This window comes from Amblyomma maculatum, chromosome 6, assembly GCF_055883805.1.
Source record: "Amblyomma maculatum isolate TAMU_Amacu chromosome 6, ASM5588380v1, whole genome shotgun sequence".
Lineage (NCBI taxonomy): Eukaryota > Metazoa > Arthropoda > Arachnida > Ixodida > Ixodidae > Amblyomma > Amblyomma maculatum.
The window spans coordinates 75,222,538-75,242,540 of NC_139349.1; the positions used below are offsets into that span (position 1 = coordinate 75,222,538).

General features: G+C 47.5%; 1 protein-coding gene across 4 annotated transcripts in view; it reads left to right on the forward strand.

The window, feature by feature from the left end:
* The window catches only part of rols (zinc-RING finger and ankyrin repeat domain-containing protein rolling pebbles), a 306,966-nt gene that overhangs the window by 271,039 nt on the left and 15,924 nt on the right, over positions 1 to 20,003 (forward strand). For 3 of the 4 annotated variants that reach the window (XM_084606950.1, XM_084606951.1, XM_084606953.1), the window contains 14 exons: positions 5,294 to 5,482; positions 6,232 to 6,324; positions 6,796 to 6,906; positions 7,590 to 7,655; positions 9,303 to 9,599; positions 10,252 to 10,380; positions 10,467 to 10,547; positions 10,676 to 10,800; positions 11,163 to 11,298; positions 12,384 to 12,657; positions 13,535 to 13,766; positions 14,508 to 14,710; positions 15,983 to 16,169; positions 17,821 to 18,077. In XM_084606950.1, coding sequence (XP_084463076.1) covers positions 5,294 to 5,482; positions 6,232 to 6,324; positions 6,796 to 6,906; positions 7,590 to 7,655; positions 9,303 to 9,599; positions 10,252 to 10,380; positions 10,467 to 10,547; positions 10,676 to 10,800; positions 11,163 to 11,298; positions 12,384 to 12,657; positions 13,535 to 13,766; positions 14,508 to 14,710; positions 15,983 to 16,169; positions 17,821 to 18,077 — 2,380 coding nt within the window. The remainder of the gene's footprint in view (positions 1 to 5,293; positions 5,483 to 6,231; positions 6,325 to 6,795; positions 6,907 to 7,589; positions 7,656 to 9,302; positions 9,600 to 10,251; positions 10,381 to 10,466; positions 10,548 to 10,675; positions 10,801 to 11,162; positions 11,299 to 12,383; positions 12,658 to 13,534; positions 13,767 to 14,507; positions 14,711 to 15,982; positions 16,170 to 17,820; positions 18,078 to 20,003) is intronic. The other variant, XM_084606952.1, reaches the window with a different exon arrangement.

The window sequence follows — 20,003 nt, forward strand, 5'->3', positions numbered from 1 at the left end:
CCGACCACATGGCAGCGCTTCTTCGGCGTCTCGTCAGCGTCTCGTCTATGAGCGTCGTCGCTCGGCGCGCGCCGGAAAGGGCGACCAAACACATGACGGCGTACGAACTGGCGTCTGCAAGGCAAGGCGTGGGAGAATCCCCCGTCCGTAGCTAAAATCGTCCTATTCAGCGACGGCGGGAACTTACTGGGGAGGGTGGGGGAGGCAAGGCCATCAAAAGGCGCAGGCATGCACGCGGACAAAAAGAGGAGCTGTTGCTTCCGCGGAAACGAGTTGAGCCTGTGGCGGTTGGTGCCGCAGCTGCCCATGCGTGGCTTGTCGTTGGTCCCCACCTGCGAATAATTTTCGGCGTCGACGCTGAGATCTGGCCCCTCCAGATACCTGCGTCTTTCAGCGTCGTCTCGCTTCAAGGGCCAGAATTGCACCTCCGGCGACGCCGATATCCGCGACGCCGACGCGGCGCCGAAGAAACGCTGCCATGTGGTTCAGCCTTTACTGATGCAACACTTCAAATTTATATAAATTAAGAGGGTTCACCTTGAGATTTTATGCCCTGTAACGTGCGCACACCAGTGTAAACTTCGAAGAGAAACCTGCGACGAATTTGTCTTTTGTAGCCACCGCAGTTTCTTGCGACGTCCTCCCAGTCACCGTCAGCCTCGCGTTCGAAACGAACGATCGCAAACGGGATCACGCGGCGCGCTACGCAGTACAAGCGAGGGGCCCCTTTCGGACAGCGCGATTCTTCTGCGCCTATTCCGCGTGCCGAAGCGAGGCGCTGGTTTTGTCGTGGTGCCCCCGATGCTCGAGCGACTCGTGATAGCGAGTCGAGGTCTCAGTGCCGCGAACTTTGCACCCGCGCGGTGCTCAAAGCCTTGCTCGTCTTGAAGCCTTGTTGTTGCCGTATACCTTCCAAGGTGCTGCTTCACCTATGCGCTGAGCCTGGATGCTACACGGATGCCAGAGAGAAAAAAAAATAGTAAAAGATGGAGAGTGCTGTCAGGAAAGTGCATGAGACGGGGAGTGGAGATCTTGGCAGTTAAGCAGTGGACAGGAGGAGCGCTGATCTGTGGGGTCCCGCTGATACCGGTGGGACCGTTATGCATGGTGCGGCGGGATTTGCCACTGAGATGGTGTCGAACTGGCCGAGGACCCAACGACCTCTCCTGACCCCCTCTAGCGGAGGGGCTCGGCGCTAGATGCGGGAGACGACGGCATTCGTTCCGGAGCTCCCGGAAGCGATGCGACCAGATATCTATGGCCCTGTCTTCTCGAGTGACGCTGCGTTTATCGCGCTCTTGAAAAAGCAATTCGTACTTCGACTGACTTTTCCCTCTTCTGCAACGTGGCTGTTAATTACGGTGTGCTTTTGTTTCGTCTGTCTTTTCTTTTCATTTGTAATCTGCCATTGAATGCGCAAGGCTCAGAGTGTTAGATTTTAGTGAAAAGGCTTTTCCGGTTGCTATTGGTATACGCGTGACGCGGATATATGGAAGTGTCCTTGAAATAATTGGTTATTGGCACATATCTCCTGAACTAAAAGCCAGCCCCAGCTGTTGTGGAACGAGGACAGCTTTCCTTCATACCTATATGGGCTCATAACACACCCATCCACTCACCAGTTCACATACACACACGTACGCGAGCGCACCCTACAATGCAAACGGTAAAGCTCACAGCAGAGTTAGCACAAAGTCGATACGATCCCTTGCGTGGGAGACAACAGCTGGATGTCAGCGACTTTTTCAGCTCTCCTGCAAAGCTTGCTCTCTGAGCTGCAATGCAACACACCGCCACGCCGTTTCCTTGCGGTACAAAGTTTTCGCAATAACCTTGCTTCCTTTGTCGAATCAGCTGGCGCGCCATGCAGCGGGTATCGCAGTCACAAATTCGCAAGTGACAATGGGTATACAATCAGCCCGGATATACGCACAGACATAGGCATGGCGGCGGGACTCAGTGTGGTCTGGCTTCAAGTGAGAGTACACTAATGTCCCCGTGATGACTTCTTCAGGTGCACCCGGGTGTTTCCTTTTAGCGTTTCGACCGAGCTAGCTCCTTGTTTCCAGGAGCCTCCGTCGTTCTGGCAATTTGCTCTCTGTGAACCCCCGTAAGCTCGAGTTACTTTCATTTTTTTTATATTTTCTTTTTTCGTTGTTCTCCCCTTACCTAACATTTCAGTTTACTCTATGCTGATTTTGGCGTCCTATACACGAAACTCGATTGCATCAACGTTGCCGTTTGAACGTAGATGGAAGCTTGCGCAATTCTCGTTCACTTAAACGTATACAGCGTTTTTTTTCCCTCCCCTTCACGTATACATTCCCTATAGAAAAGACGTGTGGTTACGCATTTGAACTCCGCGTACGTTCTCGCACTGCCTGCCAAGTCCTCAATCTTTTCTGGAGTCGGGAACAAACCGTGCGTAGACAAATAACGCAGCAGACGCTGCCACCGAGCGGAAGAACGTACAAACGTTCTAGCATCAATGCGATCCCCCCAGCGGTTCCTCGTATATTCTGAGAAAGAGTAATAAATGTAAACGTCACGGAGCCCGATTGGAGTGAGGCGTCTTCTCGGCGCCCACAGCAGTGGCGGATCACACGCACACAGACAGCACACACACACACACACACGCAACACACCTAGAAAAGTGAGATAGCTAGGTCTGCTTGACTGCCTTTGTCTGCGCGAAACGAAGTTGGAGAGGTCGGGTTACTTTTGGGAGCGGCCATGGCATATACCGTACGCGCGGGTTCCTCTCATATGCGCCACCAGCCACCGTCGCTCGGAACTTCCGCTGCTGTTATCTCGACGCTTTGATATAGCAAAGAAATATGGAAAAGAATGCAAAGAAAAATGAAAAAGGGAGGTGCGCAACGCCTCCTCGGATTGGACCTCCGCCGTGGTGCGTGTCGATCCAGCTCGATCTGCCTTTTTTTCCTCGTCCGCTTTGCTTCGCTTGCTCGTAAAAGGATTCCGCCGATCCCGTCTCCACGCGACATGCTCAGAAGAAGCCAGTCGCCTACCGGCCATTTTCCTTTGTCCCTTTGTTTTTGCCCGCGTACTTTGCTCCTGGGAAGATTTGAGCGGGAATTTTCGAGGCTCACGCGCGTTTCTTATGGGAAGACGCATAGTACCCTTTCCTCGGCCTACCTGTTCTTTTAGCATTATTTTTTTCTTCCCGATCAAGTGCAGCTGCGCTATCTCCGGCACCGGGGGGCTTGACCCGCGCCGTCTAGATTGAATTGGTTGCTGCCTGCAGCGTGCTTTTGCACGTGAAGAGCCGGATTGGGGCTAGCTGCGAATCGCCTTGCTGTTCTCCGGAGAAACTATACAATAGCCGGTGGAGGGGCACGACCCACTTCCTGTCTGAAGAAAACGCAGCGAGCGCTTATTCTCTCTCTCTCTTTCAGCTCGATTGGTAGCTCTACGTTGACCGCACCTGGTGGAGGTAACTTAGAGCTTTGTGAAATAACCTTGCGCGAACATGGACCCGGATCATCTCTTGTGGGGTATCTGTGTTGAGGGCAGGTTGTCAGGCAATTTTCTCTGGATGCCTCCGGAGTCGAATGATAGAGGATGTGCCCCGTTGAATTTAGCAGTCCGAATGTTTACACTGGTGAGCACAAAGCATAAAAGGTGTTAAAATTTACGAATGATAGAACAAGAAGGCGCGAATATTTATTTCTGTTCTTAAGTTCGCTGCGGTTTTGTAGTCCTGCTATATGGGCCAAATTGACATTGTCACTGACCAGCACAGCAACATAGCTGAATACCATATGCGTTTCTTTCCACAATTCAAAGAAGACAAAAATTCTGGTGTCCCCTACCTTTTCTATGAAGCCTAACTGCCTCGAAGCAATTAAAAAGATGAGAATATTCAAAGGAAGTTTCGAAAGAAAAACAAATAAAGAGGGGGGAGGGGGAGGGGGGAAGCAAAGGTATTCCATTCGGCGAAGTCACTCCTTCCGGGAACCTTGGCAGCAGGCCAGCCAGCACGTTTGGGTGCAGATACGGCAGATGAGTAGTGAAGATCTGAGACGAAAAAAAAAAAAAAAAAAAAAAGAAAAAAAAAGTTTGCATTTAATATCTCCGTTCCCTACCTCCACGATAAAATTTATTGTTTTTTTTTATTTGTGTCCTGATAGCGTTGTTTGATTTGTATTATCAGGATGTTGCAAATTTGTTTTTCTCTCACTGGCTCTTCATCGATATCACTGAAGTTTGTCTTTTTGTAGTGCGAGTTTTCGTCATGTAGAGAAGGAAAACGAATTAAACGACGGGGGACTTCTAATTTAGTAACCCTTGAGGTGTTGCAGATCTGCTTCTTGCGGTGACCATTCATTCGTAACGAAAGCAGCAGGGCCACCTTCAAGCTATGAACTCACGATTGCCTGCTCTTCGCTATTTTCCCATCAGAAGAAGCAAACAGGTACCTCAACGCAGCTACGGTCGAAGGAACAACAGAGAGCATCCTTGGAAACGAGACAGCGATGCTGAAAGCGCGCAGGAATTTATCGTCAGGAATACCTTCGAGGATTGCTACTTTACGTACTCCCGAAAAGACTGCACGCGTGAAAGAGTGCGCTTCGTGGGAGCTTTTCGCGCGTAGGTCTCCCACAACCCTGCGACGTGCCACCACACCTGCGCAAGTTACGTCAGACATGTAGTCCGTGGTTCTGCCGTCTTTTCCGGTCGCTCGTTCTCGTTGAACTTCCCAGGGTCCTCGAACGGCGACCTTATTGGCGATGCTGGCTTGTGACGTCATGTTGCACAAGTCTCCTGCTCCTCTGTCCTGGGTGCAGTGTGATAAAAGTGGCGCAGTCAGCAATGAGAGGCCGGGAAAGTGAACGCACCCTTTAGCTGCTTTGAACGGGCCGGAGGATGCAGAAAAGCTTGTAACCTCCATACCTTCCGCGCGAAAGATGTCCGACGAAGTGAGGTGGTGTACTTCGGGGCTGTCTTCAATATTATCCGGTGCGGTGTTCTGTACTGTCTACCGATGGTCTGTACTCTTCTAATACGCAGGAGTCGTTTTCTGAGAAAGGGACTAGCATTGTTATCATATATGTGCGACTATGCGTTGCACTAGAGTTTAATCCTATATGCAGGCTCGTTGATTCAACCGCGTATACGGTATAGCAAGCATACAAACGGCGCCAGTGGTTCTCAGTCCGCGAGACGTTAGGCGTTGGGCGGTTCCTTTTTATGAGTCCAGTGGGACGTCACGCGAGACGTATTTGCTTACATGTGCCTTATTCCTCCGTCCTCTGTTTTCGCGCATGCGCAGATCCTCGCACGGTGCGCAAGATGATGGACGAGCTGGTGGTGTCTCCGACGGCCGCCCGCTGCCCGACGTGCCATGTTCCCTTCGACAAGGGCAAGCGGCGTCGTATCACCGAGGACTGCGGACACGAGCGCTGCTACTATTGCATGCTCAACGCCGACGGGCCCGGATGTCCCATCTGCGCCGCCGAAGGTCAGTCAGTCCGTCCTCTGCCGCCCTTCTTGCAGGACGGAACGGCAGAAAACAAGTGTTCTTGTTTCCTTTTTATTGTTGTTTTAAAATTCTGCAAACAACGGGAGAAAACGGTCAAAGAAGGTTGTGCGGTATTGCGAAACATTGTAGATCTCGGTTATGGCTATGAAAAATCGCATCACCTGATCACAGTTTACTAGATCACGGTTTTTGTTTTTTATATTGTGCGGCTCTTTTACATAGGAACCGGATGCAATTATTCAGACCCCCTACACTCGAATATTTGTGATCGTGTAGTCGTAAAGCAGAAGTACAAAAATGGTCTAGTGCAAAGTTTCTTAATGTGCATGCGTCATAATTAAAGTACGTGCAAGATGCGTACTATTCGCCTCACGCTCTCCTCTTTATGTTTAAGCCCGGACAACTGGCAATAAAAATTCCTAAATTTTGTTGGACTCAAAGAGAAAAATCTGATTGCAAAAAACGAACTCAGCATATGCCATATGTTGGGAAATGTCATTTCGTTATCATGTTTGCCGTCTGAGGGACAATTAGGTTACCCATACCGTGAAAGTTTTAACGTTTCGCAAATCACGATCACAGTAGTTCATGACGCAACGCTGCTTCACACTGGTTCGAAGTGTTGTTCAATAGTGTACAAAGGGGCAGTTTTTGTGGGGACCTAACGTGTTATGGCTTGAGCCACAGCACACGGAGTTACGTGCCATGAATTTCATCACCTCTTGCAGCCGCCAAGGCTCCAAGCATCCAGTCCAGGCCTCGCATGAAGACCAATGGACACTTCACGGCGTTCATGCAGACTCGCAACCCTCACACGAGAGGTAAGGTAGCAATAAACGCATGCGCGGCTTCGGAGGAGGCAGGAAATTGGAGCGGAATGCGCGGCGGCAGGATCACCCTGTGTGTTTTCTTTATCACTTGTTAAAAGATCGATTGATTTTTAGAAATGTGCTGTGCTCCGTTACAAAACAAGAGCAGACCAAACCATAACGGTAATAAGTTACGTTTCCAGATGAGAGCAGCTCCATAGGACAGCTAGTATTTGCCACTAGCCGCTAAAATCATGCTTCATTAAAATTTTCAGCAGCAGTATGGTGGTGTGTGGCATTGTCTGCGACTTACATGGTATTATTTAAGAACGCCGTTATTTATCCAGGAATTGCTGTGCAAAGCACTTGTTTCGAAATAATTCCGTGCAACATGTAGTATCACGCTCGCTTTTTTGGCCTCTTATCGGCGAGGTCATCTGTTAGAGCACTTGACAGCAACGGGCACTGTTTGCAACTCTTCAGGTCCTCCGGCGTCAGGTATGGCCAGTCCGAAGATTAGCCACATTTCCTGGAAAGACCGGAAGATGACAAGGCCTTCAACTGTTAGCGTAGACAACCACAACGCCTTGTCAGGTAAGTAGTTGTCTGACTCGTGGGAGGCTTGCTTAAGGTGCGCCGCGTTATGAAATGTCTTGATCGCTGGCACAATGCTTGTTTGATAGCAGCGTCTGTAAGGGAGGTCAGGACGTTAGTGACGATCTCATTCGCAAGTGGCACAGTTTTAGTTCCCAGACGGGATGGCCCACATTTTGTTCTACGCTGTAATTGTGTGGAAAAAAAAAAAAAAACAAAAAATAGCGTACGCTTTATTTTAAGCCTGCTCCATTTTGCTTTCTTTCGGGATATCTGTGGTCCTACAGTTTTCAAGCTTACGGCGAGGACACACTGTGTTCCACAAATTTTGCTAACGGCAGATGTGCTGTCGACTCCATTACTTAGTGGGTGGGATTTTTGTTGCTGAGGTGGGGGGAGAACTGACGGTATTCTTATTAGGCATAGAAGTTGGCTTTTTTTTTTTTTTTTATAACGCATTTCTGAATCGACAAAGTAATTCGTTTCCCAGGCGTGTAATTTTAACTCGTTTAATCGCAGTATGCGGGCCTTAGGAACTTGGTCATAGTTCGGGGGTACCGCGTGACTGGTATTGTAACACCCTGTTGCCAGCATTTGTGCCTTAAATTTGCTCGTCACAGTTCATCTCACAAATCGTCAGTATGAACGCTGTCCTGAGTGTCTGCTGTCTTTCACCCCGGCAGACTTGGCCAAGGTCCAGCACTGGCCAATGAATATGGTCAGAAAAATAAAATCTCTCTGGACCATAGGTAAATATGAGTCAAGCTCTTTTGGCAAGCACAGTGAGAGGCATGCGTTGCAGTGACGCCAGTGTGTGCTCGACCCGTGGCCAATCACGAGAGAATGATCCAGCATGCGCTGCACTGAGGGCTCCTCGAAGACTCTTCGGGCGAGTCCGACGCTCGTCCAAACATGCACAAAGCGCCAGTTCTGCACGTGTCGTAGTACTTTGGCTGCCTGCGTAGTAGTATTACTCCTCATAATGTCAGTGTAATCCCCCCTACACTTCGAGAGGACATCCACTAGCCGCATGCAGTGGGGTCGCAGTGATACTCACCCACCAGAGTAACGTATCGCCTACGGGTGCTGTGATGTGACTTTTCATGGGGTGCTTAACCCACCAGAAATTACCGTTAGTGGTACACGCTGGTATTAACACCTTTCTGCAGCGGGAATTGTTTATCGCGTACCTCGATCATACTCGCGCGCAGATGTATTCTTAAAATTAACCAGTGTAAACCGCCGCTGCCAGCTTTTGGCAATAAGTAATTGTAGACAATTCTCGATGTTGTGTCCATAGAAGTAATAGCACAGTCAAGTTACTCGTAGAGGCTTGCATTTGACGCACCATTATTGTTGCTAGAGTAATAGGGATGACTGACTACCGCTTGTTTGCTGAAGAGGGACGTGACAACTTCGCAGCCTTCGCGATGCGTTCTTGCGAATGCGCACTGCACTTGTATGCATGATGTAGAATTCTCACAGCACCGTTTTGTCTCGTGCAGCTTTTGGCTTTGCGTTCTGTTTTCCACCACCGCAGAGTGCTGCGTCGAATTTTGCAAGTACTGCATGTATGTGTGTTACGAGCACCGGTTCCGCCGCACATGTCTGCATTGTTTGGTTAGCCTGAGTGCAATATTGCGTCATTTGCACTTTTTTTTTTCTTCCTCACATTTTTACGTACAATGGTAGAATCCTATCAGGAACGCTGCTGTCTCTTCTGTCGTTCTTAAGAAATGACAGGCAAATAAGTGTATTGCAACCGTGGACCACGATAAGTAATAGCACAGTCATATTACTCGTGCGACTGTACCGCTTGTTTGGGTAAGGCGCCCAACGGAGCGAGACTTGCCAGCAGCCATATGCCTATATACCTACTTCACTTCTACCGCATCACAAAGTGCACTTTGTTGTTTTACTAGCCGCGGTGGCTTGGCAGCTATATGGGGTGCTGAGACCTTTCATGAGTTTGCGTTTATTTATCAAAACCTGCGAATAGCAACAAATAACTAAACGCAGTAGTGTCATTGTTGATTTCCATACCAAATTATCCCGAACGCCATTACACCGAGATTCCTGCTATGCTTTCAAGCAAATAATTTCAAAAGGAACTCCGGGATCGAACTTAAAGCGTAATTTCAGGCTTTTTGGGATCTTACGTACGTTATAGTTTCTGAGAACTTAATTACTCCGTACATTGAGCTACTTTTTAAACAATGTAGTCTCTCTGACTTAAATCATTGGTGCTCGTCCTGAGTTGTTAAGACGGTGTTCTATCGGTAGTTCGTGTTTTATAACACCTCTGCACACCGTTCCCTGTCATTCAACACATGCTGCCGCGGCGTTCCAGTAGGTGAGGAGCATTTATTTAAGGCTTGGGCTCTGCGCGCTCGCAGATGACGAGTTCTCGCAGCCGATATATCACCAGCCCTACCAGCACCACCAGCCGCAACCGCCACCCCCGGTTGTGATGCCGCCTCCGCTGGGTGGCTCGCAGCTACACGCATCCGAGCACCTGTACACGAGGCTGGGCCTTCTGCTAGGCGAAGGACCACCGGCCTCGACGGCGTACGTGCCTCCGGGAGGGGGCAGCAATCACAGCCAGGGCTCGTACGCTAGCGTCTCATCGCTCGCCAACAGCGACATCAACATGGCTGGCTCCACCAACACCAGCCCCATCTCCACGCTGACGGGTGAGGGATGACGCCGGATCGTATATGTGGAACACTCGACCGCTTTCGGCATTTTGACGCAAATTCATAGCTTCTATTGCAAGTTATTGCAAGCTATTTCAAGCAGTTTTCAATATTAACTCTATAGTGTTTGCATTAAAGGCCGGGATGAGATCTTGTGGACAAGAAGGATGAGGAAAGAAATTACCGAAAAATTTGGCAGCTTGCATCAGAAGTCTACAGCGTAACATCTGACGTAATAACTGTAGACCTTTTTTTTTTTTTTTTTTAAAGGAGCGACAGTGGGCTTATGCAAGAATATCCGCAGTTATTGACAGGGAGAAAAGTACCTGAAAATGACAATCTATGTCTTGTGAGAGGTTTAAGGTCTTGTGTAACTCAGAACTTAATATTTTTATGGAGCAACTCACTCGGAACTGTGGATACATCATGCAGTCGCGCTCGGGCATGATTAAACTCTTGATATGACCAAACAACAGGTTCCATTGAGGCATACTAAACAATGCTATATAAACACCGCTTGTTCGCGACAAATCTGCGTGTCTCCTGAGAAGAAAACGTCACATTTGATCCGGAAAGTGGCTGTCGGTGCATATAACGCTCTTTTAAGGGAGTAGTTAATGTAATCTAGTTCACCCATTCCTCCCGCCAGGCTCATCGGAAGCGGAAGCCATGAGCATACTGCGCGGCTCGAGTCGAGAAGAGAGCTCGGACAGTGTGGCATCACTGATGAGCACCAGTTCATCACCCTCGCCCTCACGCAAAGCGCCGTTCCAGCAGAGTAAGTTGTCGCTTGCGCGATCGAGCAGTTAGCAGCAGACTGGCGCAGTGCGCCTTATCCATTGTGTTCTTTTCTTTCTGTTGCAGGGAATAATAGTGTGCCCAACAACAGGAGGGGCACATTACTTAATTGCTCAAGTAAACCCCAAACCTTCGGTCACGCGAGAGGTAAGGACTGCGGCGAACTGATGATGTGCATTGAACGTGTTTACGTTAACTGTATTTGCTGAGGGAAATATTAACGACGTTTCGCAAATGAATGCATTTTTTTTTTTTTTTGTGAATCACCATTCCAGGGGCACAGCTACATTACAAGATCTCACTTCAGCCAGCACTAAAGCCACTATTCTTCGAAGTTCCGCAAGCGGAGCAGGATCCGCCGTTCGTCGGAAGGCAGTGGCTTTTCGACGAAATCGACCAGGTGCGCTGTTAGCAACTACTACGTATAACTTGAGTCCAAGTTATGCTTACTCCATAGTTTATATCCGGAACTCATAAGTTATCAAATTGCAACTGCACTTTATTCTAACAGTCACAGCCACTCAACTCACCGAAGGGCGTAGAGTGCCTCAGCATCGCGTACTACACGCGTTTCCGAAAGTCGTGGTAGGCTTCATACCGGACATATATTGCACAAGCCAGATCATATCACCTATGGCTACAATTGCTCTCGGGAGTACCGTCAAGTAAAAGCACAATAAATTTAATTTAGAGCCCAGGTTCTGAAGCAATATTTAAGGAAGGCCCTGATGCGTCGTGCCTTTTGTTTCTCACGCTACTCAGGAGTTGCAGAAGGACAACAGCAGGGGTGTAGTCATCGTTGGGTGTCCTGGGTCAGGCAAGACTGCTGCCATTTTGCAATTGGTCGACTACAGCACCTTTGGCCGCAAGAAGGAAGAAGTCACATATGGAACGGCCGGTACGTACGACAGCCATGAGAGTACGGGAATGCCGCGCGGAGCGCTTTTTGACGCTCATTTATGCTGCCCCGTTCCTTCACATCGGTGAAAAAATGCTTCCATTGTAACTCAGGGGCTTCGTTTAGCGGTGATTCGTTATCGCTGTTTTCAGTGAATGAGCTTACCGTTTTCCCCATCACTTTTGATTCAGTTCCTGGGTTTCGCGTCGGCGTCCTCCTCCCCCTTTTAGCCCCCCCCCCCCTCTTTTCCTGCGTGGCGCCGACCGCGCGTGTTATCTGATTGCTGCGCGCGCTCCCCTGTTCGCCGCTGCTTATACCCCCTCCCCCCTCTTCCTGCGTGGCGGCGAGGGTGCTCTCCGGTTGCCGAAAACGGTGCGTGCGTCCCAAGCCGAAACGCAGAGTCACGTTCTCTTCATTCGCTAGCGGCGGCATCATTCAATCGCTGCTTTCTGTTCGTCGCGCAACGTTCCTATGGGTCCACGCGCTGTCTCACGCAACCTCACGATAATTTAATTGCCTTTATTTCTCCGACCACAAAGCTTCTTTCATGACAGCCAAGAACTGTTAGTGGAGTGTTTCTTGAAGGAATACGTGTGAAAAATTAAAATAAGTTTTGTAATTGTACATACGTGTCTTGCTCGAAATATTTCCTCAATCTATCGAAAAAGGGAAACAGCTACTGCGTTCAAATTTCGCATTAAGAAACACCGTAATCATCGGCATTTTTTTTTTTCGCTCAGTCGCTTTAATGTGAACCAGCAATAAGCTTTTGCTGCAAACAGTTTGCATTTACGCCGCCAGTGTGCATTGGCTATGCCACCCGCATTCCTCAGTGAGCGGGCCCTTGACCAAGGCAGCGCCCAAGGCGAACGTGAAATCGAACGCTACTTCGCTAGGCCTAAACATCAAGCCATATTCGATCAGGCTGCCACGTGGCTACTGCGTGTGTGCGCGCGAAACAATTCCATGAAACACATTGCCATAGAAGTGAATGGGCTACCTCCGCGCACTTGGACGCTCGCTGATCGCGCCGCTTCACTACGCTGTAACGTGGTGCACCATCTGACAGCGCATGGCGAACGCAGGTGTGCGCCTCTGCGAGCCGGAGCGCCGCTCGACGCTCGGATCCGGCGGCAGTGGCGTGGGCAGTGGCTCGGCATCGTCGGTGTACCAGCCGCGGGTGAGCGCCAAGCAGGACGGGGCACGCTGCCTGGGGGGTCACCTGGTGGCCTACCATTTCTGCCAGGCGGACAACAACCTCACCTGCCTGGTGCCGGAGTTTGTGCACAGCATGGCCGCCCAGCTCTGCCAGGCTCCCCAGCTGGTGGCCTACCGCGACCTGCTGCTCAGGGACCAGGGGTGAGCCGCCGCTGGGGCTTGCGCGCGAGGCGCGGTCGCGATACGCACGTTTAGCAAATATATGCTGAGCTGGTGGCTGAGAGCAGAGTGGCCACTTTCTCATCTGCTTCTCGCTCCTTTCGCTTGTTAGCTAAAGAAACCTGAGCCAATGCGTGCAGCTGTCAGTGGGGAGACTCCCTGTTTTCAAACACAAATATTTCAAGAGGGATGATTTTTCATGCGCCATTCCGATGCGCGATGTGACAGCACAAGTGGAATCAAACTTGAGAAAAGCGCATTAATGAATTTCGACGCATCATGCCATTCTCCAAGACAAAAACGCGCTTGAAGCTCAAGGATTTTTTTCATGCCCGTCATCCAACCCCTGCTGCCTTCTACCGCATGACCAGCCGGTATCTCAGAATGGAATAATTAAGTACTATGGAATAAAAACTGGTTCAGCGTGGCTGTGGACAAAGCGTAATTACGTGGCAGGACCGGGAGTGCGATATCTGGCTGCGTGCCTCTCTACATGCACAGACCACTCTTGCGGTTGCACACGTGCGCGCAGTGGCATCATGTTTGTGCCGGGGTCTGCTCGAGGGTTATCGCGTTTCGCATTAACATCGTTGCGTTCAGTAGTCCCAAAAGGCAGTTCTGGAAGTTCCGAACTGTTGTCATTTGAAGAATGTTCATAATCCTTCCATTGTAATCCTGAATAAAGGACGTCACACAAACTGTGAATGTGTAATGGACATTGCACTCAATAAATGTTTGGCTAATGCCAGGTATTATTACAATTTACTTCATCTTTATTTTTGACTGTGTGCAAAGCATAAAAAGTCTGCCTTCTGCATCAATATGACAACTTTTTTTTTTTTCTGTGGACATCACGCAGCCTTCAAGATGTGCTCAGCCTATCTTCGTGCCATTCCAACCCCCACGAAGCACTGGTGAAAGGCATTCTGGAGCCACTGGGTTCCTTGAGGCAGACAGGTCGCATCCCAAACACCAGCTGCATTGTTGTCATAGATGCACTCAACGAGGCTGAACTGCATAGACCTGACTATGGGGACACCATCACTTCCTTTTTGGCCAGGCATATACTGAAGTTCCCACCCTGGCTGAAGGTGCAGTGTGCTGAAAGTTATCAAACTTAGCTTACTTTGTGGTTTGATGTACCTGTGATAAAAATGCATGTTATTGAAGTGCCCTGTATTGCAAGATTTTGGGTCACATTTGTTTTGGTGCTAATGTAGATGCAAATAGTTAGAGCAAGACTGCTAAAGAAAAAATGTTGTTCCTCAGGATATAAATACAACGGCAGTGTCACTCATGAGCCCAAAAAAAGTTGGAATTCATATTTTTCAGAAAATAAACGGACAGCAAAAACTTGTTAATTACACATTTCAAGGAGTCAAATAAAACCTTTGAATCATTTAGAAGCTTTAGTTATGGAATGTGCCAAAAAACTACCAAGCAGCAGCTTGCTCCACAGCTTATTCGGAGAAAGGCTGGACAACGGTTGCCTACTTCTGAGATGAAAACTGTGCAGCAATGACGATTTTTCATAGTTTACTTGCTGAGTGCTGAAAGAAGCGAGGGAACATGCATTCGAGTCGCAGCAGACTTGTCTAGCCCTAGCTTCTAGTGGCTGTGGTTGCTTGAGGTCTGACTAGCAGTAATAGTTCAATGTTTATTCATATATCCATACACTACATAAGGGACGTGTAGACAGTGGGCACCTCCATACATAATCGTAGGCTCTCTCATGCTCCAAGTTTTTTCTTAACCTTTTTTTTTTTTTTTTTTTTGCTTCAAGATTTAAGTACTAATACGCGAGTGCTATTTTCTTTTTCTCTCTTCTCCAGCTGGTTGTTACAGTGCGAACAGCATTTCAAGAAGTCGCCAGGCAGCTGCCGTTCCACCAGATCTCCCTCGATCGCATGTCATCAAATGAGAACTTACTGCGAGACATTGTGGGCTATGTTCTGTTCCGCATTGAGTCCAGCCCCTCTGCACGTGCCAACATCACAGTCAACAATGGGAAGCAAGATGGCTCAACGCACGCAAGGTATAATTCTGTCCTCTCTTGCAAATCGAGATTTTTATTTTTGTTTTATTGCAGCCACAAGTCTGAGGATACTGAAAAGTTTATATTCAAATATGCAATATTTATAATGCCCTTTCGCTAATGATTCCTACAGTTTGGAGTATATTTCAGCATGTATACACAGTAGATACCAAAAATTATGTTGGTAATGTACAGGGTGTTGTACATCATTCAATATACATGTAGTTCACTACAACAAATCTCTACTAACTCCAAATCACCACTTTTGAGGTTGGGTTATTTGTATGCAAGCAGCCTTGGAGATAACAGATTAAATATGTGGCATTCTGGTTAGGTTTCTAAATGGTAAGTTATGATTTACCTGTACTGAATAAAACGAAGCACCACACATGTAGTATTTCTGCTCAAATTTAAGGAAATTGTGGACGATTAGAATGTGAGCCATTATTTCAATTCTCTTGCATGTTCCTGTGATTTTGTTTAAATTTTTACAATGCTGCAAATCATAAATCAAAAGCAGCAGATGCATAGCAAACCAAATTGGTAAATGAAGAAAATTGTTGGATGTAAGCTGAGGAAATAAACACAAAGTATTTCTATGTGAAGAAAACAAAAACAGGCAGTGTTGGTTTAACTGTGTCTGATGTATGTCCCTCTTTAAGGGGAGCCTATGCTGCTTCCTTTTCTCACGTGATTCAGCATTTCAATATGGATAATAGACTCTATATCAAAAAAGCATACTCTATGTTGCTGTTCATTTGTAAGACTACTCATTGCACAAGTGACTGGCTGTTCTGAGACTATGAAAGGGCAAAGAGACAGCCTCATTTTTTCTTGCATTGTTTGCATAGTATTGTCATGGGCTTATGCAATTGTCTAGTTACTTTCTCTGACTTTTACCCCACCAGGGTGGCGCAGTGGTTACGGTGCTCAAATACTGTTCCCAAGGACGCGGGATCGAATCCTGTCCTCGGCGGCCGCTTTTCGATGGAGGCGAAAAGCAAGGCGCCCGTGTGCTGTGCGATGTCAGTGCACATTAAAGAACCCCAGGTGGTCGAAATTTCCGGAGTCCTCCACTACGGCATCTCTCATAGCCTGAGTCGCTTTGGGAGGTTAACCCCACAAACCAGACCACTTTCTCTTTCACGAAGAGAAAATATGGATCACCCTGTCACTATACTATTCTCATAACTAACAGCTTGTCCATTGTGGTTGTTAGTTTGTCCCAGCTCCCACCCATTATTAATGACAACATGTTTGACTTATATCCAGGTTTGCCAACCACTTGGCCAATCTGAGCAAGGGCTGCTTCCTGTACGTCAAGCTGACCATGGATCTCATAGAGCGTGGCCACCTAGTGGTCAAGAGCAGCAGTTACAAGGTGCTGCCTGTCAGCCTGAGTGAAGTGTACCTGCTCAACTTCAACTTGAAGTTCACCACAACCAGGGCGTTTGAGAGGGTATGGAGCCTACTGCCTGCAGTACACATTTGCGTTTGCTGGAGAAACCTCTGTCAAGGGTTTGGTTAAGTGAACAAAGAACCTCAGTAATACGAATCTCACGGACTCGTGAAAAAATTCTTATCATCCGAAAATTCATGTCAAAAGGCATTCACACAAACCTGTTTATGGCCGAGGGCATTTATTTACGACCGCATGGCTGCAGATCATCACTCGCAGCATGTACAGTGCGAGAGACAATCGCGATGATGGCGATGTGCAGGCCGCATGCCTGCGCGAACTTCTCGCGATGCGTACAGCACGGCAGAAGAGCGCGACGGCGGCGATCTCCGCGCGTGTCGCACACTGCTCTTTGTACGTACAGCGCGACCAGTGATCGCAGAGTTGACGGTATGTGCAGGTCGTGCTTGACTGCCACATGTGCCGCCACCAACTGTTCGCGGTGCATAGCGCGGCTAGCGATCGCGAAGTCGGCGATTTGCGGGCTGCGCGCCACCGCAGTCTGCAAGAGGTGTGTAAAACGCGGCAAGAGATTGCGCCGGTGGCGAAATGCGGGCCATGTGCCGCTGCTAATTGCCTGCTGTACGTACAGCGCGCATGACAATCGCGGAGTTAACGTCGTGCAGGCCATGCGTAGTGCTCGAGGCTGCGGTCACGGTTCGCTTTCGTATTGTCATTAGTGACGCGGGAGAGAGTTTGGAACATTCGAAATTCTGCACATTGTGCACTGTGCACTCCGGCAGGAGAATTTCACGGATTTGTATAATCCCGAAATTCATATAAACCGGATTCGCGTCACCGAGATTCTACTGTAGCACTATACAGATATAATAAAAGAAATCTGCAAATTACTATCAAACAGGGCCATTTAATTACACTTCCTTGTTAATAGTGAGTTACACAAAATCTTCCGCCCCACCATGGTGGTGCATTTGTTAGGGCACTCGACTGCTTTGCCCAAGGATGCGGGATCGAATCCCGACCGTGGTGGCCACATTTCGGTGGCAAAAAGCAGTGTGATGTAGGTACATAAAAGAACAGCAGGTGGTCAAAATTTTTGGAGCCCTCCAAAACAGCATTTTGCGTAGCCTGATTCACTTTGGGACGTTAAACACCACAAACCGACCAACAAAACTTCTGGGTTTATAATTCATGTTTTATAATAGTGTTCTCAACTTGCTTTGTGCAGCTTATTAAAACATTTGATTGTTCATGCACAGTGGGCAGCGAAAGTTCTAGAATTTCTGTTTGATATTGGCAGCATTATGTAAGCAATTAACCTGAAATGCATGCAAGTATGAGAAGATATGCATTCATGGCCATCAGGAGTGCTACAACATATTTTTTTTCCAAACGCATGCATCACTGTAAATTCAAGGGGGTTTCTAAGAATCAGCACTGACGTGTGCCCTGTCATATATATAGTTACAATTTATTGCTTACCTCATTACCTTCCCACTGAAGGAACTACTATTTTTCTTGGGGATGAATTAGCATAGTGAATTCAAATTATAATAGATTTGAACTGCTTGAAACTACGCTCTTGGAAGCCAGCTGAAGGCACACAGCGACAATACATCCTACGTGTTTGCTCTTCTGAAATCCAACTTTCTTCATTCTATTTAGCGTTACTTGTTTGTTTTCATTACAGGTCCAGAGCCTCCTACAGGTGTGCATGGCATCGCTGGCGCCACTTCGTCCACATGAGCTCTACCACAGTGTCAACGCTGGTGCCACGTACGAACCCATGACGTGGGCCGACTTCCAGCAGCGCCTCACTACGCTCACGGCAGCTCAATTTATGATGCAGCGCAATGATGACTCACTCATGTTAGCGCACCCATCCTTACGGGAGTGGCTGATTCGTCGTGATGAGAACGACAGCACTAAGTTCCTCTGTGATGTTAGGTGAGCACTGTGCCTTAGTGCCTGCTTGTTCTGGTCTCCTAATTGTCAGAGAAAGTATGTTAGCAGACGACGGACAAGGATAAGGAGGACACACACATGCGCTCTCAGAGAAAGAACGCTAGCAGACGACGGACAAGGATAAGGAAGACACACACAATCGCTCTCAGAGAAAGAATGCTAGCAGACGAAGGAAAAGGTTGAGGAGGACACACACATGCGTTCTCAGAGAAAGAACGCTAGCAGATGACGAACAAGAATAAGGAGGACACTGACAATGTGTAACCAGCTCGCTCAGCAACATACCTTGTTCTGTTCTCGTTGTAGGTCACTTTGTGGTGTGGTTTGGAATTTGTAAACGTTTTGTGAGAATTGTGAATGTGTCTGGCTTCCTTTGGAAGGCAGTGTTTTGAGCACCACAGAGAAATGATTCAAGAGTGATGTAATGCTTTTTCTAGCAATTTTGTAAAGAACTTCTTTTCTGGGAAAAACTGGTACCTATGTGTGCAGCTCTAACAAGAAGTAGTAAAATGGGCTGGACATGTATTCAATTTATAATTTTGCTCTCAAAGGTGTACATAGGGAAAATTTTGTATCCATACCCATCACTCAAATGAATAATGGTTTTAGGGCCCAAGGGTTGTGGTTTTAGAAGGCATGGTGCATTGACAGCTCGGTTCATGTGACCTGATTTTCATTTTTTACTGTCTAATATACAAAGCTCATTTCACACTCTTCGGAAGGCTACCATTTCGGAAAAAGATTCATTTACCGAAAACATAATGCAAAGGAAAGGGTTTTAAGTTGCGCCGAAGGAAATTGTTGCCACAGTTGTATTTAGTAAAGAATAGGTCCCAGACAACCATATCAGATCCAGGAGATGTCCATAAAATGCACCCCTCAAAATATTTAATATTCAGAGGATCTCCACAAATACCCACAATTGGTCCAGTGGATATTCCAGAGATGTCCCTATTGCCTCACAGTGGACGTCCACATGGACATTCATTATGATGTCTAGAGGACATTGCCAAATCAGTCTCTGGACATTGCATGGACATTGCCAAGATGTACAAGCATGCACTTTCAACGGAGCTAGGGATAGCTGTTGAGCAAAACACATAGCGTGAATTATAGTTTTATTCACAAAATGACTGCAAGCTTTCAAACACCTTCCCCTCTTCACGGGTTTCAGTTTGCGTCCGTGCTTGTGCCTCCTGGAAAATATGAAAGATGAAGTGAACAATAAAGTGGGGCATTAAGAAATTTACAGGTAACAGAAAATAAATAGTCACAAAAAAAAGGCCGCATGCACAAAACAAACTTGTCTGAAGGCTGGCAACAGAACTTACAGCTATATAACAGCCAAAAAAAAATGGATGTAACACCTTTACATGCGAAGAAAATAAGCCTATTAACATGCCCGTAGTTAAATGAATGTAAAAAATTCACAACCTGTTGTCTCTGTAACAAGGATAGTTAACAATTTGTGTTCACTTCTTTTTCAATTAAAGTTGGAAGTTGTTTTAGAGTGTAAGCTGCACTATTTAGGCTGCAACTTCAGATTTCACCTCGCTGGGACTGAATGACTTCAACCTAATTAAGCATAGGTGTCCACTAAAAACTGAGACCATACTGTGCCTTCCTTTCCCCAAAAACCAACTAAAAAAAATTTAAAAAATAGCGGAATGAAAAGGTGGTGTTAAGGCACTCTCGCATCTACTGTTAATGAGAAGCTTGAGCACCCCCCTGATTCAAACCGTGTACAGCCTTGGTAAACCATACAAAATCATGCTTGAGCTTCCGCTCATTTAAATTTGTTCAAGCCATGCTTAAACAGGCATCTAACTGGTATGTACACACACAGTTTTGTACAAAATAGTGGCTAAATTTCCATACCTTGTTTTGTAAGCCTTTCCTTTTGCTGTT